The 22603-nt window shown below is 35.7% G+C and overlaps 1 protein-coding gene and 1 long non-coding RNA gene across 2 annotated transcripts; both read right to left on the bottom strand.

Annotated features, from left to right (window-relative positions):
- Positions 1–3946: 3946 nt before the first annotated feature.
- On the bottom strand, positions 3947–4923 carry LOC108360152 (uncharacterized). The gene is made up of 2 exons (XR_001847064.1): positions 4571–4923; positions 3947–4506 (listed from the first exon to the last, which is right to left on the bottom strand). It is a non-coding gene; the product is annotated as an uncharacterized LOC108360152 (long non-coding RNA).
- Positions 4924–7178: 2255 nt separating this feature from the next.
- Positions 7179–19794, bottom strand: fipi (factor of interpulse interval). The gene is made up of 7 exons (XM_017612336.1): positions 19788–19794; positions 19225–19419; positions 18743–18853; positions 18372–18509; positions 16767–16925; positions 8599–9096; positions 7179–8253 (listed from the first exon to the last, which is right to left on the bottom strand). Exons 1-7 carry the CDS (start codon positions 19792–19794, stop codon positions 7973–7975), a joined length of 1389 nt encoding a protein of 462 aa, XP_017467825.1. The 3' UTR covers positions 7179–7972.
- Between the last annotated feature and the right edge of the window lie 2809 nt (positions 19795–22603).

The raw sequence follows: 22603 nt of genomic DNA, 5'->3' as shown, positions 1-22603 counted from the left end.
AATGTACATGCGGAATACCCAACGTTGGTCTTTGATGCTTTTATCCAGTGGTTTTATTTATTTTACATTTACATACATTTTTCGTTCGTTCTTGTGGGCTGACATTTAATGCGCGAATTTATTTTTGTAATACATTTTTAATATAGCGTACATTAATTTGCCAGCTTCAACAATCAACGGAACATCAGCAGTTGGAATGCATGCATATACATATCTTCTGGCAGAATAGGTTAGTATGTTATACGGTTACCTATATAGTATTCTGTGGTTAAAACGCTTGCAGGAATTTATGTTCATCATGATATGCCACGAGGGCGCCAACGGGAAAATTACTGTGTTCAGAAAGCGGATAGAGACTTATAAAAATAGGTTAAAGCCAACTAATACATATATATAAATTTATGCAACCTGACTGTCTTAACTGGCTACAATTCTGCAAGCACCGTAAAATTCGCACCTGTGACACGCAACAAGCATCGGCCGTCGACTAATCTCGCTCTCAAAGTAAAATGCATACGAACGATACGAAAGTTTTAACATCGCCTGCGATGCAAAATCCGTTGACATCTTTGAAAGTCGGGAGCTGCAGCACCCACAGAAAGCTCAACGGTGCTTGTAGTACACGTAGAAGCAGAAGAACGTTTGAAACATCCTACAGGATGCTGATCAAACCATCAGCCAATTCAAAGAGCGGAAACGTCAGGTCAAGTTTGTCGATTAACCCGCAATCCGTATACCGTGCAGATGCTTTGAAATACCCGAGAATATCCCAAATTGTAACAAAGGCCCTCATCAGTATGCTTTAAGTTCCACCGTGGCCAAGGACAGTATTCGAAGATGAAGTCTCCCTCTCACCATAAATCCAACAACGAATTTGTGGTCCTTTACAGGACAGCTATAACTTTTCCCCGCACATCAAATTTCTAAGATGGTGATGATGTTAGCCTTAACTTTTCTTAGAAAATCAACCAGCCGGGCAGAAGTTGCTTTCCTTTTAAATGTCTGAATATTTTAGGCACATACCTTCAAACCATTGTCTCCAAAAGGTTAGTTGTGATCGTTATCAAAGGGAGGGGTATAATCCGTGGCTTTAAGTAGTTTTCTTAATTTTACCTGGCGGAACCAGAGCCTGGTAAAATTTTGTTAAATACCCAATGGTGTACAGACGCGGCAGACTTCAGTGAACCCTTACACCTCCCTCTCTTTCTATCGTACCCCAAGGCTCCACCTGAGTTGGTTAGCGCATCTCACACATTACCAATAGTGAGAATTTATTATAATCCAGCAACTATAACCGCATACCCCGACGCCACACTATATACCACTCGTCCATGCCGTGTTTTAGTAACTAAACGATCAGATCATCTTTGGAGAGAAGAGTATTAAGAACCAAAACTTGTTTTATCCATATCGCCGTCCTTTCTTTCTTAGCTGTGCCCATAAAATAATGTTATAATTTTGCAAAGTAGCCGCTGGCATCGAGGACTCTTGGACTAAAGCCGCGTTGGGATTCAGAAGGCATTCAGGACAACTTATAGTCCCAAATTCTTATCAACCTCACCCGCCTGACGGATGTTTTCCTTCTTTTCGTCCAGATGCCGTTTTATGAGGTGAAGATACACACTACCACTGTTTCGCGAAGCTTTCATGGAGATCAAATATACGATGTTCTTTTTCCGCTGTTGATTTGGAGTATGCAATTTTGGCCACCCTAAAAATTCGCTGGTTTTGCCACATTCAACACCTTCGAACAACTAGTCGTAGACAGTATTGCCGTTGATAAATTTCTGAAAGTCGCAAAAAAGGGGTAATTAACGAAAAAATGGGTCACCATATTATTTTTGCTTTTCTTTACTAGCAAAAGAATAATAGGCCGATTCTGAATAGAAACTCTCTGGGAGTTTTCTCTCTTTTATCTTCCCTTCTGACATAAATAAAAACTTCCTGAGTATTTTTTGTATACTAAATGGCAGAGTTGAGCTCTCAAAAAAGTGTCAAACAGCTTTTTTGAATTTCGAATTTCCTTCTATTTGAGGATTTCTTTCTGGGGAGAAACCAATTCCCGGAGAAAAAACTCTGCGGGAGTATTAAGAATAGGGCGATAAATCTGTTGAATTTAAAAATAAAATAACGGGACAAGCGTTGCATAAAACAGGCTTGCAAACATACACATAAATCTAGTTGCTGCTAGGAGAAGAGTTGCATTTCCTTTAAATGTTTTAAGTGGTGCATTTTTTAGTTATTTTAGGAGGAGTGTCGAATTGCCCCTTTAGTCGCACAACGGCAACACTGGTCGTAGACCCGGATTTCGCCGTTGCAGAAGAAGGGATACTTGGATTTTCAGCACTTTCATCTTTGGTGTGGACGGAATGCGGTTGGTGTCAACTATCCGAAGGCAGCCCCCTCACAAAAGGTCCCAAATTGTTATATGTGGGCTCGAGTTATAAGAATATAAATTAAATTGCCATGGGAAAGCCGATACTTTACCCACTTTCTAAATACCATCAAAAATATATTAACTAACACCCACATTCATAAAAAATAAATAAATCCTTCATATATCGAAAATAAATTTGAAAATCTCACTTCATAAAGCTCTTTAGACCTATTTAATTTTTTTAAGAATGAGGCCACAAGGGTTTTGGGAAGGAGTAACAACACAAACAAAATTTATTGTGGGTAGGGTTGCCACCTGTATTAAATAATATTTAATACTAATTAAATTGGTGCATGGTGTTGCCACCTCTAAACTACTTAGTTGGAGCTTTTAGTAACCACTTTTTGGTTTGCAGTTCGCCACGCACACAACACCGTACCTATGTATGTATACACCTTTTTGTTAGCCACGTCAGCTCATCTATTGTTGGCTTTCCATAAAATATATGAGCTAATTTGTTGCAAGCGCAGCATAACGCGCGCACGCCACTGCAGAGGCAAGCAAATAAAAACAACAAAATAATATTTTACATTTATACAAATAATTTATTTCAGTTTATTTCCGTTTCGTTACACAATGGCTGGACATTTTTCAGCTGAATATACAATGCTATTATTTAATGTATGTACATACATACATACATGAACATGGGACAACATGTTTGTTTGTTTGTTTGCTTGTTTGTTTGTATGCGAGTTAATTATGCGTTTAGATTTTGTGTTGGTCTGCTGAAAACATTTTCGGGGTTTCATCCTTTTTGATTTTAATTAATGCATACATACGTATGTACGTACTTATGTTTGTATGTGTGTGTGGCTGTAAGCGCGTGTCTCTGCCTATTATTATTTTTGTTATAATTCATTTGTTTGATATTTTATTAAAATTTTTGGCACGAAATGCAAATTGGTATGTAGATGTATTCTAGTTATAATTTGGAATTCTAAATTTTCCGTTCACGTTCTGTATTTGCGCTGCTGAAATTTGTATGTATTTTTGAGTATTAATGGCAATGCCTTATAATTATGTTAGTTCGTTAGATAGCGTTGAAATTTCTAAATTAATACAAATACGTATAAATATATTCAGTTACAAAGATTTTGTTACAATTTTCTAAATGTAAACACACACATTTGCGTTGAACAAGCATATCATAAAATTTTATATATAGTATATTTGAATTCGAGTGGGGCTATAATTTTTTTGGCACATAACAACAATTAGTGTTCAAAACAGTTGGACACTGGACACCGCTAATAAGGAGTACGGCATACAAATATTTACATTTACAATAATAGCTGTACTATATATGTACTACATACATATGTATGTATATGTAAGTGTACTATAAATGTAGTTGAATGCTTCGCTATAATTAAAACGCATTAAATCCTAAAGTCCTCTACATTCGTAAACAAATATGTTTGTTTATTTATCTGACTACTTTAAGCGCTGGTTGTGTGAGTTTTATTATTGTTGCTGCGATTGTTGTTTTTTTTTTTGTTACTCATAGCTAACATTTGAAATTCGCAATATATCAATTTCATTTTCAGTTTTATTTTCTACATGTAAACATAAATTTATATCGCCATCTGAATAATTGAGTCAGTGTATTATCTAATTAAAATATATAATTTTTCAACACTTTTGGATTAATGATTTAAATTTTAAATACATATACATATATATATATCTTTTATAGGTTTATCCGATGTACTTCGTAACGTAGTGAACGTATGTATGTATGCATATGTGGAAGTAGGCATCTATGTATGTATATGCTTCAACATTTTATAAAAATTTTATTTATTCTTCCGCATTGATGTAGCTTAATGGGCAATTGGTGTTTAAGCGATCGTATCAATTTCTCAATCAATCTCAATATTTATTTCACACCCAAATTTTTAACCAATTTACATATTTATCAACAATTAGCCATTTATTTCATATAAATGTAAACAAAAAAAAATATTGCACAGAATTCAACAGAAGAATGCTCTTTTCTAGTGTACATAAATATTATGAAGTAAAATGGTCGGAGTTCAATGGGGTATTCAGTTGCAGTTGCACGACTATTAGCAGTCGCAACCCTTGTGTCCCCGTGTAGAAAGCTTTGGGAACACGGCAGTAATAAACCAAGGAGGGGGTCTTTAGTAGAGCAACAGCTGCCAAATCAACAATTCTTAGAATTTTTGTCTGTCTATCTGTCTGTATGTTTGTATGCGCATCACTCGAAAACTAAAAAATAAAATCGAATTAAATTGTCAATTGCTGTATTGCCTGAAGTCTAACTTAAAAAAGAGACGAAGAAAAATTAGAGGGTTGCCAGCTGTTTGAAAATTGCAGTTTAGATAAATTGATAAGAAAAATTAAATAAAACAATATGGCTGTTACAAGAAAGAAGTTTAACAAGGTTCACAAACGAACAAATTTTTGTAGGAGGTTGCCATCTATTTTAGAATTGAATTTAATATAATTAATAATTAAATATTGCAATATGGGTATCAAACTAAAGAGGTTTAAGAAACTTTTCCGCCGATAATATTTTTGAAGGGTTGCCACCTGTTTGCAAAATTTAGTTCTTTTAAATTGATAAAATAAATGAATATTACATTGTATCCCCCTTCATAAAGCTCTTTAAATCTATTTTATTTTATATGAATGAAGCCATAAAAAAGGGAGTAACAACACAAAAATGCTTTTAAGGCGCAGTGAAGCATGCCGGGTATTTGCTAGTTCTATATACATATACTAAATGTGCATCTCTAAACATTCTCCTAGCCATGTTTTTTGTGCACCAAAAATGCCTCGGACAACTTTACCCATCCAACCCTTGCTTACTGCTGTACTAAAGCCTACTCAAGCATATACATAAGTGAGCAATAAAACACCGTGTAACACAGTATTTGTTCCGCTGCGGAAGAACTGGTTGGTTACTGAAACCAACGCAAAAACAACGGGTGTGACGAAGATTATAACCCAGCGAATAACTGAGCGGTACCGGAGAAGAAGAAGGAATATCCAAACAGAAGAAGTTAGATACAGAATACATGAAATAAAAATTTTTCCTGCGTAAAGTCATGCAAAATTCATTTTTATGAATAAGTTAAGGATTTCAATGTGTTTGAAAAATGTTTTGCGAATTAAAAGACTTCGACGCCGTGGTGCACGATCGCATAGATCACTTTAAAAGCTTGTAAAATTATCTTAATTCTATTACACCATGTTAATATATAGCATTCTGAATCAAAGACATGTAATCAACGCCCGCTGTTAAGTGTAGAAAAAATAAATCCATCATTAATATTTTTTACTTGAATCGCAACTAAACTCACCCATTTATGATTCAAGGGATTACCAAAAGATAAGGATTTCCTGTAAAATAAATTCGCCTGTTCTAGTATTTTGTCATTAACCCTGGTTTGATAACCCTACTAAAATTTGGTGAGAAGATAACCATTAGTCTGTGAGACGAATCATGGTTTGCTTGCCATAATTTTATGGTAATAAAAATTTTATGGATTTTTTTTCTTCGCAGATATCGAACCCTAACCGCCAAAAAGACGCAACCAAAATTTTTTTGAAAACTTTCTTTCTTTAATGCAGAAATGTTTCTGCAGCTTTTAGATGTATTTCAGCTTCAAAAATAAAATTTTGAAGAAATTTCGCTTACGTCTTTTTGGCGGTGAGGGATCGATTCGGAAATAGAGAGCAAAAAGAGAGCATCTCGCAGACATCAAAGGTTATCAAAGCAGGGTTAAGGAGAAGGCTTTTACGCGAAATTTACCTATAATGAAATTACTTTCATAATGGTAAAAAGCTATCGAACAAATCCGCATTTATTTTACGTAGTTCAGGGCATCTTAACTTTGCTAAATAAAGTCTTGAACTAAAGGCAAACATTATGAATTTATTTTTGGTTACACTGGTATTTGAATAGATGTCAGATTCACAGTCCTAACTATAAATTACAGCTTTTTAAATTCACTCCTAAAACAAATTACCGTTTTTTTTGGAATGTCAGATTGGAATGAATAAATTAAAACGACTCTTTCGTTTTCTGGTATTTTAAGATTTTAGATAAAAAAATGCTTGAGATTATACTAAATTTGAAGTAGCGAATCAAATGCATAAACAAATTAACAAAGAAATTTATAAAGAAAATTGGACCCTTAATTTCCTTAAAAACAAAATGTGATTCAAGTGCTGCAGTTATAAAGTCTGTTTTTGTATAGTTAAGTGTAACTTAAATTGTTAATGTTATTTTATTCAAAGTTAATGGAATTATGTTATTTATATTTAATAAAATCTAAAAACGTTAATTTCATCGACATGCATTTCGACCTACTGCACCCAAATCTGAGGTGTGTTGGCTAGTACATTCTCGAAATATCGAGTAAGTTGCGGAAATTACGAGTTTTTTTTTTGGAAATTTAGAGTTTTTGAAAAAAATCTGGCAACACTGATTGTGACTCACGAAATAATAATGTTTTCAAATTCCATATCATTTGTCACAAATTATTAAACTACTTGATATAAATAAGCCATAGACGAAACTTTTTTTAAACTAAACTTTGTTATACTATATACATTAGGGCGGTCCTTAAAAAACACAGATATCAGATAAAAAATTTGGCCCCTATTGGAGACGGTTAAGGCGTGTTGCACAGGGGTCAAAGTTCAGATCCCTCTATAGAGACTCAAAAAATTAAAATCAATTTTTTTGCTAACTCATACCCAAAATCGCTACAGCCGTAGTCAAAAATATCACGTATAAATTTTGGTCCCGATTGGAGTCAGTTAAAACGTGTCGCAATGAGGCCAAGGCTGGAGCGTCTGGCTCTGGGTCTAGGGACTCAAAAAATTAAAAATATTTTTTTCGTTTAATACCCAAAATCGATACTACTGAAGTCGAAGATGTCACATAAGGCGCCACGCCTTAACCGGCTCCAATCGGGGCCAAAATTTATATGTGATATCTTCGGCTATAGTGACATCGACGTAGGGGTTGAGGCTTAGGCAATCTGATGTAAAAATTTGCTTCCTATGTTTAAGGACCACCCTAATATATACATATATATGTATATTTTCATAAACGTCGATTTTTTTACGACTGGCATTAATAATGCAATCATTTTCACACGCATTTACATTGAAATCAATTAATTCCACAGTTTTAAATAAACATAAAAAAACTAAAAAAAATTATGAAAAAAATATGTAATATTAAACTTCATTGGTTATTGGAAATTTTGCTGTAATAACAATATAAATAGTTATCTGATTAATTATTCTTGTTTTTGTTTCTACTTTCATTTCTTCTTATTTTTACTTAAATTAAATTAAATATTTCAAACTCTTTAATCCTTAGCGCTAATCAATCAATTTTTCACTATCATGAAACCCATGCCACCCTCTCTCTCTCAACCATCAACCATTCCCACCTCTTCTACGCTGCTGCTAGACTTTATCAGTAGATACTCCTACATACATACATACACATCTAAATAGTTGCAATTCCACCAGCTTGCGCACGCTTCACCAACGCACGCCTGCAGCGCGACGTAGCTTTGTTATACTGGCAACTGGTTGAAAACCGAATGACAATTCCTTGCACAACAACAACGCCACCAGCGATATGCACAACAATTGTACGGCGCTCAAGTGCGCCAAGCGCGTCGACGATGATGGCGGCTCATTGGAGATTGTACGAAATTTTTCGACTTTTGTCCAATCGCTGAAACCGGCGAGATTTTTAGTTGCAGCGCGCATGAAATAGGTGGTGTTGGCTTCCAAATTGTTGATGAGAAAAGTTGCGCCTGCAATGGAATAAACGAGAATAAATGGGTGGGTCTAATGCAGTCATAGATATGCAGGTAAGCAGCAGGCAGGGATTTATTGCTAAGCGACTATTGTTAAACAAGACGCCCAACGCAATTCAGCGATAATTTCCGCAAAATGCTTAGCGCCTCACGATTTTCACGCTTACACTTTATTAACATCAGGAGAATTCGCACACTAAGCACTAACAAAGCCTTTTGCCGCTACCACTACTACTTTCTAAAGCAACACCTTCAATCATTCATTTCCTTCTACACCCCATAGATGCCCAGAAACCGCATCCCGTCTGCCTTTGCCCCCGCCCACTTCACCACTTTACTTACCATCTTCGAATGGAAAATCTCTGCGCTTAGCATTCGTCCATTTGCCTGCATCTGATTTGAATTCATATTCCGTCATATACTCAATACGAAATCCATTCACCTCCATCAATTTACGCACCGGTGAAGTGCGCACCGAACCCACATCCACATCGAACGTATTCGAATTGAAGCCGCGCAACTGCAACACCGTCGGTGGTGGTGGCTTCACACCGCGCTCCAATACGGTGCTGCGTTCAATGGCGCCCAGATTGTTCTCCGCTAGGCAGCGATACGTGTCGTATACGCTATCGTCGCGCGCTTGAATCGTCAAATTGGATGCATAATAATCCGTTTCGAAGCTGTAGTGTTTGTCGTTGCGCAAACGTTTCTTGTTGCTATTCTTGTACCAGGTAAAATTGGCTGGCGGCTCAGCGATGGCCTGACACGGTATGGACACGCTGCCATTGACGTAGACATACTGCAGTGAAATATGATGGTTGTGCATCCAGAATGGCTTATCTGCAACAATGCCAAATAAGCAGGGTGTGGTTATTGTATTTGTGTGTGTGTGTATGTGGACTAGTACTATTCATTTGTTCAGGTGTGTATGTGTGTGTGTGTATTCCAATAGCATATAAGTGATTGTTGGTTTTTGGTTGTTGAAGCTGATGAAATTTTGATAGCATGGAAATGGAAATGCAAATGGAAATTGGCGGCTACCGATTGCATAGGAGAAAATGGCCGCGCCTAGGTGAATGACTGTAAAGCTGTAGGTGGCTGCAATGATTGCCCGGTGTACGATGCATGATGACCCCGATTGGGGTAAAACCGGTATAAATGCTGTGTCATGCACGCACGCTAAGTAATCAAAAATCAGCGGATGTAAGTGAAAGGTTATCGAGAAGAAATGGTGATTACTGTTTCAATGAATAAAATTTGTTCCAGGCTCTCATAAGTAGGGGTCAAAAGGTTGTACTGTTATTAGTGAAAGGCAAAGTGTACAAAGAGTATGTATCTTACAATATGGGTCTAAATTCAGCACTCCAGACTCAGATAAGAGAGTGATTCTAGCCTTATCGCAATTGTGTTGATAGAATTAGCCAAACTGGCTTTATTTTCGGGAAAATATTTTGATCAGTGGCTTATTACCGCTTTCAAGAGCTCAGATTACCTAGCGTTTCAGCATCCATTTCAGGAGGGGGTAACCTTGCAAGGGAACTGGTGACGCTATCCAGGTGTTATGGTCGTTGTGGGTTAACAGAGGTCTAAAGAAAATCGAAGGAAGACCTGTCCAACTTTCTGTATATGTGGATGATATTTATATGTCCATACTCAGGGATACACAACTTTGGGAGACTGACTTGAGCTTAGCATCAACACGGAAAATACAAATCTGCAACTCTTCACCAAGAAAAACAAGGTTACGAATTGGTCCAAGCCTAGTCTGGATGTGGTGATCCTCCAGTTGAAGCAAAACGCCAAATACCGCAGAATAATACTCGATAGTAAGCGCCTTAATGCGAAGGAGAGGGCCAAGAAGCCCTCAGCGCCATTCTATGTATGCTGGGCTACGGACACAGTATAGTATAGCGTCAACTTTACTCCAACGGATTGACTATAGCCGTGGAAGGCTGGCGTGACGGCAGAAGGAGTTTAGTGTATATACAGACGGGTCGAAAATGGAGAGATGTGAAGGAGCGGCAGTTGTTTACGCGCAGCTCGGTTTCAACAAATCCAATAAGGTGCCGAATTACTGTAGCATTTTTTGGCACACGTATTGGCCATAAGGAAGGTGGCGGAGGTACTGAGCAGAAACCGATCTGGGCCAAAACGCAAGGTTGCAAGGCGTGCAGCAACGTATGGTATAAAACTCACGAAGTTTTTCCATTCCCTCGAGAGGGTACTGGTGCCTATTATAACGATACATTGTCTGTTAGCATTTCATGCCTTTAAACTGGCTCTGGTCGCTGCCAATGTAGGGTGCTTCAGTTTTCTGCGACTGCATTATTCACCAACATTACTCCGGATACTCAGTAATTAGTTAGCTGACTAATGTGGGCGTAGTTTATTTGGTAATGCTATGGACTTTCATGGGGTCTCTACGAAATCATGCAGAGGAACCAAGATTCGTAGCCAGCTGATCTACTGTCTTCAATACTGTTTTTAGTATAGTAAGGTCGATAATTACTTGAACTTGACTTGAAAGAAAAAATAAAATTTTAGATTGAAGTTGCGATAGTGAAGGTATATTTATTACCGGAGAGCGTGTTTTCCAAAGATCTATCAGAATTGAATATTGCGACTTTGTGAGCTAGCCTAAAAAGTCCACCTGACCACTTTCGACCCACCATAGGTTTTTTTTTACGGTCAAAAGTATTTTTACATGGTTTCCTGCCCTTGGGCCTGACACCCATACATATGTATACCCATTAGGTTGGTCCAAAATAAGTAAAGTCAGAATTTTAATGCTCTCACGCCCTAGGATTATTCCATATGGAAAAAATATGCCCATATTTTTTTATTTTGAAATCAAAAAATATTTAGAGGTCGCTCAATGATCTCAAAGTGTTCCATGAATTTTATATTGGAAAAAACAACTTTTCGTATAAATGGTATGGAATTCTTGAAAAGCAACACTTTTCGATCGGAAAACTCTGGTTCCCTTCAGAAGACTTCCACTAATAATGTCCAATTATTTATGTAACCAATTTATAATAATAAAAAATTTTATTTAACCCTTTATTTTCTGGCATTTTCTGGGGGTCTTGGCGTACCTATAAAATATAGTTACTATGAAAAAAATTGGGTATTGGGTATTATTATTGGGAATCTGCTGAAGAGAAACCGAGTTTTCCGATTGAAAAATATTAATTTTTAAGAATTCCATGCGATTCAAGAATTCTATACCACTTCTACGAAAATTGGGTTTTCCCCATATAAATTACATGGGCATCTTTGAGCTCTTTTAGCGACTTTTGAATAATTTTTTATTTCAAAATGAAAAATCTAGGGTATATTGTTTTTGGTATAGAACAATCCAAGGGGGTGAGAGCATAAAAATTTCGACTCTGCTTTTTCACATGCATTTTTGGACCACCCTAAGGTGCATGCAAATCTAACTAGAAAACTAGCAGAATTAAATGAAAGAGAAGTGAGCCTTCCGCACCTATTGAACTTTATTGCATTCGGTGATCAATAAAAGATCGACCTAATTTAAATTTCGTTAATGTTCCAGTTGATTTTATTATTTTCTTATTGTAATCTTTTATTTTAATTTTCAACATTTTCGTGCAATATTCCATTGCCACTGCAAGTGCATACATATTTTTTTTTTTTTTTTTTCATGTAAGTACCTACTTCCAGCAACTGCGTACCACCTGAAGCATTCAAAAATCATTTGTGCATGAAATTGAAAATCGAAAACTTCATCGTGAACCAGAATGCAGTAAGCTGTGCCAAGTGTAGTTGTGGCGGCGTAGAAACAATAAAGGAAAGTGTAAGTGTGAGTACTCATACTTCGTATGTATAAATGCACCCTCAACATCAATTAAACTTAACAATATTTCCAATACAAAGTTTTTGTGGAGTAGTGTGAAAACTCTATACAAGGGATATGGCAGAAAATTTGAGATGCCAACAACAACAACAGCAAATTCGCATAGTAAATTTTACGTTACATAAAATTGGAAAATTTTTTTGAATGGAACACACCTACGCTTTGTACAACCAACGCCAACGCTGCAGTTATGAAAATCGAGAATTTTTACGAAAAATTTATGGAAATATTCCTTGATTATATAATACAAACAAAATACATAATTGTATTTTGCCAGAAGGACTAATAAATATGTAAATAGAATTGAGTTGGATAGTAGATATTTTGAAGTATGCGTATTTTCGTTGGAGGTATGCATACCTTCAAACATACATATTTTTATACAAAAATGCATACGAAATTATGTTCACACATACATACATACATACATACATACATACATACATACTTACAAGAAACAATAAATTTTTCATTCAAGTATTTTCGCATCAGTGGATTTTGGGTACCCCAAGGCAGCTACTCTTAATAAAGAAGAGTCCATCTTTCCATTCACTCTACTGGCTACTCGTACGAACAAGTAGAAGTGTTGCCGAGTTGAAGCTCTTGAACTTCTACGCCTCACCAGTTTTTACTCTATCTGCAGACACTTACTGGCGATTCTTGATAATAGTGATTGACTTTTCCAAAAGCAAGTAAATATTTTTGAGAAATCTATTTCTGAAGAATAGCTTCAAAATACAAAGGCAGTACTTTATTAGTAGGTATGTAATTTCAATGCAGCACAAAAAAATAAAAATAAAAATTTAAATTATAATGAAATGCTCTAAGATCCTATAAGGCAGCTTTATTTCCAATTTCAATTTAGCAAAACAATGAAGCATATACTACGTCAAGAGTTATTAAGAGAACTACGTTAACAAGTACAGAATATTTAATTGAAAGCAAAAATGCATGCGTAAATAAGTACTTTTGTATGTGTGTACATTAGAGTGGCCCAAAAATATTTTTTTCCGAGATAGGGCTTAGGGCACTTGCAAAATTTTTCCTCCTCCCGAAAAAGGTGCTGGTACCAAACTTTACATTTCTAAGTATAAATTTATAATAATGAAATTGGATAAGCCACCAAAGAACATTTGAAATTTAAAGTATCTAAAAAAATATTACAAGCTTCGGTGGTAATGGATGGCAACAGTAGCATTTTATAAAAATTACCGATTTTTTGCTGGCTTCACAGCGATCCAGTAGTGCATTTCAAGGTCTTTGAGCACCCTGTATTAGTTACAGTAGAAAATGAAAAGTTGGTGTAGATATAACAAATATCAAAAAGAAAAAATAAGGGGGGGGGAGGGGGGGAGGTTGGCGAGCTGGGGGTTGCCCGTTTTCTAGGATGACATTTTTGCCCCCATGCCAAAATTGGACCCGAAATACAGAAAAACAGTACCTTTTTTTTGTATGAAGTATGATACACCCTTATGTGTACAATTGAAAAATTATTTTAATGTCAGCATTTACATTCAGTTAGCAATTTTGAAACTATTTTATATGCCTGTTTGATTACATAAAATTTGCTTCATTACGAAAATACAGTATTGAGCCTACAGTTACATAATTAAAGAGAAAATATTAAGGCCCAATTTCAGATGAGCCATTTAAGTTACGAATGTTAATTAATTTCAAGAATTCATTTTCAAATCATATACTTAAACCGCGTTTAAATGAACCGAATTGGTTATTTAAATGTATTTGTAAGAAACAACAATCAGTCGTTCAGCACAAAATGTAAACAAACCCACAAATGCAACCACAATTTCAAGGAACAAGCAATGGTGTGGCCACTTGTTTGTTAAATTTAAACAACGGCCATCTGAAACCCAACGAAAGTGAAATGGTATCTGAGAAACAATCGAAAATTAAAATTAAGTGTCATTTAAAGATTCATCTGAAACTGGCCCTACGACACACATCTCAAACTTAGGTAAGCTACGCTTATTAAAAACAGATTGGGACATTTGTAGTAAATAAATATATAAAATTGATTTATAAACGTAAAATTTAAATAAAACAAAAGTTGCTTTACTTCATGCATATAAATATGTATGTAAATATTGACATGACTCTTTCAATAACAAAAAATTAAAACTGTTTTGGTTTTAACAGAAACGTAAACTTCTTTTCGCTGAAAGTAAAGGCAAAGTTGAACTTAAGTCTACTAACGTTGTGCACGAAAATTAACTTTTTATTTGCAAGGAGCTGCGGACCTACCGAGTAAAAACAATTCGGGTACACTGATTTCAGTTGTGTTAGTAATTTTTCCAGGTTAGACCATCTAATCGAGTAATGTCAAATTCAAGTCTTTTGGCGGGATCCGTTTTTGAGCGAGGCGTTTTGGTGCGAGGAATCCGAATTTGACATATTTTTGCGATCCGACAAATATTCAGTACAGCTTTCATACAAAAAACATCAAAAAAAAAATTACCGAAAACAACCAAAATCTCGGATTTTTGTATGGAAATGGCCCAAATTTCTTTGAAAATACATTTAATATTTTATTTTTCTTTTTTTTCTTTTTTTAATAAAAATACGTTTCTACGAATTTCATCGCAATCAGAGCAAAAAAAGATACAGCATTTAAAAAAATATTTCCATTTTGAAAAAAAAACTACAAAATTCTGTATATTATAAATTTCAGTGGAAAACACAGATATTAAAAATTTGCGGCAACCAAACTGGTAGAATAGTCAAGTATATTGATGCATTTTTTTTTCATTTTCTTTATTGAAATTCAAATTAATTTTTCAATCATTTCATCTTCACATTTTTTTGGTATATTTCAGCAAATATCTCCTATTAGAGCATCAAGCTTCTTTCCCCTACACCAATTTTCCAGGCTTGCTGTTATCTATCTGGTGAAATCTCTCAGCATGCACCGGTGGTACAGCAGTCGAAATATTCCAAACAATTTTATTAATATGCATTCCGATTTGCTTCAAATTCGAGATACGCCTTAAAAACAATATTAGGAATATCAATTTGGAATTTCGACCACTGGCTGGTGGTCACAGAGTGGCATTCAAAACAAACTAAAGTGATTTAAAAGCAAATATTTATATATTCAAAAGTCCTTTCCTGGGGGTTTTAGGGTCCAAGAGAACTGAATTGTCACTTTTTTCTAAAAACTGGCGCTTTGATGCAAAAAATAAAAGTTGCCAACCTGGGGTAGCTGAGAAATTAGTTGTCTATACCTATACACATTCAGAAAAATGGGTTTCATTAATTCCCCAGCCGACTGTCGAAAAGTGCTATCGACACTTCAGAAATACATAAGTATGTTAATAAATTTAAAAACGCTTTCCAAGACACGCCAAAATTCTCAGTCACGTAAATCATTTAGATAAGCCAATATCTAATATGCAAGCTGTAGCCAAATCGTAAAAAGTGTGAAAACCATAATTTAAAATCGCTAATGGAAATCGAATGGGAAATCGCTTAAGAAACCCAAAATCGCATCAAAAGCAACAGCGATTAAAATTAGCTCAATGGCTAGAGTAGCCATAAAAAAAAAAACAAAAAACTATTAAAATTGCGTTTGCAGCACTCAGCACGTAACCTAAAGGTGGAAGAATAGATTTTCGAGAGCAACATACGAATTCAGAAATCCAAAATCGTAAAAAGACGCACGACTAAGAGCACGAAACGCGCATAGCTCAAATTTGCTTGGCGCTGGTGGCAGAATTTCGCCCAAAGCGCCACGCATGCACCTTCGCACAAAAGCCACAATAAATTGCAGCAGGCGTGGGAATTCACCTCAATTTAATTTTTCCCACAAACAGCAAAGGCACAGGCTGGCATTGTTGCGAATCAGTGAGTATGGGCGTGTTTGTAATTGTGTACGGGTTTTGGTTTGCGTGAGTCACGAAAACACAATCAAGAGACCTGAATGAATTGAAAAGCAGAGCAGCGCAGCGCAGCGCAGCACAGCGAACAAACAAACGCAAACAAACAAACAAACAAACCTGTAGATACAAAAGACAAAACGCCCGGAATTTTAGAGCATTCAAAAAATAAAAAAAAACCCACCCAATATATGTATAAACAAATAACACGAAATATTTGCGCAACAAAAATCCAATGCAATTTACAAAGCAAAATTTCTGTTTTTCCCAACTGGATTATTTGTCTCGCATACTAAGACAACAAAAAAAACAAAAAGCAATAAAAAAGTTGTTCGCTCAAAAAATAACAAATAAATACAGTTGGGTTTGTTTAGCCATTGAGCTTAGAGATAGATGTCCATCCGTTGACGGAAATGGCCAAAAACTGCTGCAGCACTGCCGGGCAGCCGTCCATAGACGATAGCAAAATGAACATACATACATACATATGTGACAGAGTAAAAGCACAATGAAAGAGTGGTACTACTTTAGTAGACAGCGGCAGCAGAGGAGGCGCCAGCTTATCCGCCAATATGCGACATGTGAGTTCAAATGAAAATTGCTTCCATTCCACTGCGAATGTTGGCAAAGGAAGGAAGTCAGTATGGCTTATGGCATTGTGTCAGTGGGTTTATATGTATGTATGTGTATGTACTGTGTGTATTTGCTCGTATCGCATAGGCAGTAAACATCCTACTCACGTTCGATTTTCATCAAAATGGTGCGCTCCTGCATGTCCGAAGCGATGGTGTTCACTTGATAGGCGCGGCACGTATATTCGCCGGTGTCGTTCTGCGTTACCTTGCGGACCTGTAATCCATCAGCCAGAATCTGAAATTTCGTTGAGTTGCCTGTAAATGCTGCAAAAAAAAAAAGCAGAAAGAAAGAATACAATACAATTTGGGTTTTTTTTTTGTTTTTATTCTATTTTATTCTTTATTTTTCCATTTTGCAAAGATTACTTGTACATTTAGGACATGTATTAGATGGAATTTTGTTTTTTACTGTCTCTATTCGAATTGCGAGTACATTTGTCGTTGTAATCACTGGTAAAGTGCACACTGAAAATCCAATATAGTGAAATTGAATTTTTTGGAGTGAGTCTTTTTTTTTATTAACTGAAATGCAAACAATTTTAAGGTTTTTAAGAAACTCCGCATTTTTTTTTATATGAAAAATACCTAATTTTTTACTTTTTCTATTTTCTATTTCAAGGCAAAAATAAACTTGTCTGGCTTTTTGGAGCAGAGAATTAGCGGAAATTTTTAATTTTTACCTTTTTTTGGTACTCGTAAAATAAAAATGTATCATTTAAATAATTTTTTGAACCCGAATTTTTTCGAAAATATTCGTAGCGTTCCATCACAATGTTGACGAGTGCTGAAAAAATCCTCAAGGATCCAGAAAAAGTCCCGAAAATTCGAAAAAATAGGACACAAAATATCAAAAGGTCCAAAATAATACCGATAAGTACCGACGCATCGCGAATTATCCGGAACAAGATATGAAAAAACCCGAAAAAAAAGATTTAGAAAAGCCTTTAAAATTAATAGATAGGCATAAGAAAAAAGTTCGAAAAATTTTGAAAGTCGTTCAAGATTTTTAAAAGGTCTCGAATACCAAAAAACTTGACGTATATCAATTATACGAAATAAGTGGCTTTGGCCGAAATTTGGCGAAAAAACCCGAAATATCAAAAAAAAACACCTGAAAAATCAGACACGAAATATATTGAAAAATCGTTACAAATAGCATAAGGACCAGAGAAATATCGATGAGTTCCGAGATCACGAAGATACCTTAAAATAAGATACAAACAACACGAAAAAGCCCGAAAATAATACCGGTAAATTTCAATATACAGTGACTCAAACAAATGACCACGTGTTGATTTTTTTTCCGAAAATTCCGAAATTATTCCGAAATAGGCCTGAAATGGTCCTGAAATAGCGCTGAGCTACACCTTTTCCAAGAGCACTTCAGAAAGCGTCAAATGAACTTCAGAATAAATAGTCAGTTCATTTTACAACTGACTATTTTGAAGTACAGTTTACGATTTCTGAAGTGTTCTTGGAAAGGGTGTAGACCAAAAATATTTATTTCTACACACAAGGAGCAATGACACAATTTCTGCTGGGTTAACAAAAATTTTACCCATACCGGGAGCAGTTTGCAGTTGAAGAACCCCGTTTGTATTAGATACTTATTTCTCACTGTGCACTTTTCCATTTACGAAGTTCTCCAAGACGGCAAATAAAATAAAGTAAACCGCTCACATACACAGTCAAATCACTAATTGGACTTACTTTCAACAATAATTGGCTGCCCATTGTAGTGCCAGGTGACATTTGGTTGTGGTTCGCCTTTCACTTCGCAACGTATGAATGCATCCTTGCCTTCCTTTACCGTAAGAATGGTGAAATTTTCAGCGAAAGCAATTTTTTCTAAGGCAAAGAAAAACAATAGAAATAATTTTACAGAAACTCATTACAAACAAAGTAAACTATGTAGATAAGAATAAAAACTTTAATGAGACGCCTCAACAGGCCTTTTGCACATTTAAGACAATAACATTTTCTCAAAAGTTTCTTGCCTTTTAACGATCTACACTTCACTTCACTTTACTTCACTTCACCTAGCTCGAATAATGGCACTCGCATCCAGTTTAGCTACTTACGGTAGACAATGAGATCCAAAGACTTTTCCGCTCTGTCGCCATTGGCATCTTCGCACGTCCACTTGCCCTTGTCGCCGAGTGAAATGTGTAGAAAAACAATTTTCAATTGTTCTATCGCGCAAAAAGGCGCACGTAGGCATCAAGTCAGCAGCGGATAGCAGGTGTTCCAGCGAATTTTTGTTGTTGGTCAGTGATGAGAGCGCGCGCGCGTCACAGGAGGTACATACATGAAAGAAAATTAGCAATGATTTGTGTTAACAACGCCGCTTAATCGGCATTTAGTAAATGCAACTACACTTTAACATAGCAGCGGTAAGCCAGCGGTATGCAGCTAGGGGGCAGCTACCGTCACAGCAAGTGCACACATTTACACGCACATGTAGCGGCCTGCGCTGCGTGTGTAAGTGTGCTTCCTGCTTTGTGCATCCGTGCATCCGTGCATGTGGTAAGCCGCTCGCTAATAAGGTAGCGCACACACTTACCTGGCGCACTTTGCTCGATGTGTATACGTCCTTTGTGCTCCTTAATTATTTCTCCCTTCGGCGACTTCCACACCAACTGCGCTTCTGATGTTGAGCTACGGCATTGGACTATTAGCGAATCGTTGGTATATCGCACCACAGAATGATCGGAGGGACTGAGCGAAAGCAGTTCGTGGTGGCTGGCCTGCACGCAAGCTGCAAGCAAATGCAAAGGGGTGTGTATTAGTATACATACTATGTATGTAGGATGAAAAGTAATTTAAGTCGATTTATTAAGGTAACATCTGCGACATCGAAAATTTATAGTGGCGAATACAGTAGCAAAGTTGATAAAATTTGTTTTCAAAAGTCGCAGAAGCTTAGACTAGCTTTTGTGGTTTTGACATTATACGGCGTGGTGTTAGGAGCTGAGATCTGGTAGGTAATTACTAAAACAGGATGAACAAACCTTGGGACAACAAAAATTCGCTCATCGTGGTAAAAACATATTTTAAGGTCCTGCTACTTTTTTTGCCGAACCTAGAGGTCGCCTTTTGTCAATTTTTGTCATTCTTCAGCATTACAGTCCATTTTGATCTCAAGGAGACAGCTTTTTTGTTCCAAAATTCATTGAACTCAATCACCGCGTTCTAGTACTTCCACCTTTATCCACCTAACTTACTTAGTACTTTACTTACATTACTTAGTAGTAAGTACTTTATCCACCTAACGTTTCATCCTAATGTCAGTAAAATAAATTTCTTCGAAAATTCCGAATCTTTTGCTAAACAAGTATTTGATTATTCCAGTAGAACTATTAAAAAAAGTTTTCATTACCGTAAATGGTAAAAAAAGCCACCCCTAGGTTCGCCAAAAAAAAAGATAGAAAATTTCATAATTTCCTGGCAAAAATACTTTGAACCCAGGGCGCCAATTCTCGTTCTATGAAATGGTGCAGAGAAAATAAAAAACTCAATTTCAGTGAAAATTTAATTTGTTTATTTTATCATTTTAAGCGATTCTGGAGCAGGAAAGATTTTCCATTAGCATCTAGCAAGCAGTTATTTGTTAAATTATTGTGAGTTTAAGGCAATGATATTATTTATTACAAGATGGTATTGGCTTTTTCGCTTCTTTCGTTTGACACCCGTATTGTAATATTTCATTTAATCTCTCTTGAAACTGAACTTGAACTTTTATACTGGTGCCAACTCTATTCAAATGTACGTACATGTTTTAAGAATAAAGCCTTTGACACCCATATTGAACTATATCATTTACTTTGTCAGTTTTATGAATTTTGTATTATTAGATAAGTGGCAGCCCTTTAAAATAATAATTTTTAAAAAGCTTTAAATGCTTTAACGTTTGATAACCATATTTAAATACTTCATATAACTTATTTATTCATTTGATTCAGAATTTCTATATTTCTTCGAAAATATAATTAACAGAATACAGCTTTCTTAAACTTCTATCGTTTGACACCCATATTAAAATATTTCATTAAACTTGTTACTTAAATTTATTTTGAATTTCTAAACAGCTGGCAACCCCCGTCAAAAATATTTTGTAAATAAAACTTCTTAACCCTCTCTCTGTGGATACTTGTGTAAAAACATTTCATTAAACTTGCCAAATACATTGATTTAAATTTTTTTTAACAGGTGGCAACCATATACGAAAATATTTTTGCAATAAGTCGTTTGTAAACTCGCACATTGTTGTGATACTCAATTTAACTTATTAATTAATTGATTTTTGCTTTTGAAAAAGGTGGCCATATCTTCAAAAATATCCGTTTGTATAATAATTGGGTTATAGCGTATCTGTGCGCCGATTTTAATTCGAATTCGTAGCGCGATTTTAGCGTGAAGGAGCAGCACACATACACGACACCCAGGCATAAATAAGCAATGAAGCCTTTTGGTATTTATTTTTCTTAATTTAAGCTGCGGATTCTGAGCTGAAGTCATTTCCGGACGCCAAGTCTTCTCATCTTCTTAGTTGGTTTCAATGTTCTAACTAAGAGGCTAAATACTATTAAGGTTGTGTACGGTGATTTTAGGAAGGTAAGTCCAGTGGTTCTCAGTGTCACATAATGTGTCCGGTAAGAAAACCTTTAACAATTATTAATGCGTTCATAGAAAGAAAGTGTTGGAGCTCTTAGATTCTCGTTGCTAAAATTTGCACTTATATAAAACCATAAATATATTTTGCTTTAGCTGCCGGTTTCACCAGCAAATTTAAGCGAAAACTTATGTTTTCCTTCTGTTAGTTTTCATATCAAAACAACAAAAATAGAATTTTTCACTTAAATTGCTTTTGTGAAACTTGCTAAAATAATTTGCCCTTCTCTCTGGCGACGCAATCAAAAATTTTTGCCAACAAAAAAGTATTAAAAATTTGTTATACATAGTTGTTACAATTGTATATTGAAACGAATAAGCAACTGTGTATAATTTAAATATGTACATATGTATGTACATATAAAATAAAAGCGAATATACTCATATTTGTAATATTTAAATACCAAAGTATAGGCATAGCACACTCAGAAAGTGCTAAGTGAAAAAATATGTATGAGCAGCTGCTGCAGGCAGTAGTAAAGCTTTTTAAAGTGAAAAGATTAGCCTGGGTTTAGAGTGAAAAATGTAGGATAACTTTTGATTGAGTAAACTTGTCATAAGTTCGAAGATATGAAACTGCTTTGAGATAGTAAAGAAATTGAAAATGCTTAAGGCGTCGTAGTTACTACTTCTCAGAAGAACGCAGAATTTTTTAATAAAGTACTGCTATATCACTGCATAGGTGCAATGGAACAGCAATGCTCAGAGCGTTTTACTTACACAATTCGTTGAGTGCAGTTGCGTGTGTGTGCACATATGCATTTAGTTCTTATACATAAGCATTTAATGTTAGTTTTATTTTTTTCCAGCAAAGTTTGTAGCAAGTAAAATAAATTTTAAAGGCGATTGTGCCCATGGATATTAATTCGGATATATTTATTGATAGGGGAAAAGAAAAACAAAAAAGGACAGTACTGAAAATGGTCCCTTACTAGTCCCAAAATGGGTCTAAAATAATCCTGAATTAATCCCAAAATTATCCCAAATTAGTCCGGACTTGTCCCGGGATTTCGGGCCTCAAAAAAGTGGTCGGGACTTCTGGAATTCGAGATCCCGAATTACTGCATATACAAAAAGTACGTTGAATCTAGAACTATAAGGCAGAAGAATTGAAATGCAGGCAAGAGCTCCTGGAGAAAAACGCCCATTAAAAACAATGAAGGTAAAAATCATGCACTTCTTTCTACCTGCTGGGCTATAACAATTCATCTGCCTATTGAGCAACGCAAACGAAAGAGACATACCCAGACATAGAATAAGTCAGAGCAGTG

Source organism: Rhagoletis zephyria, unplaced genomic scaffold (genome assembly GCF_001687245.7).
Source record: "Rhagoletis zephyria isolate East Lansing unplaced genomic scaffold, Rhagoletis_zephyria_1.1 Rzeph_scaffold_00526, whole genome shotgun sequence".
Lineage (NCBI taxonomy): Eukaryota > Metazoa > Arthropoda > Insecta > Diptera > Tephritidae > Rhagoletis > Rhagoletis zephyria.
This window is presented reverse-complemented; position numbering and strand designations above follow the sequence as displayed.

Excerpts from the sequence above, each read along its gene's own strand:
- fipi (XM_017612336.1), bottom strand. Across the intron at positions 18,854-19,224 it reads CATCGAGCAAAGTGCGCCAG|AACAATTGAAAATTGTTTTT; the intron begins GTAAGTGTGTGC and ends TTTGCGCGATAG. Across the intron at positions 16,926-18,371 it reads GCAGCCAATTATTGTTGAAA|CATTTACAGGCAACTCAACG; the intron begins GTAAGTCCAATT and ends TTTTTTTTGCAG.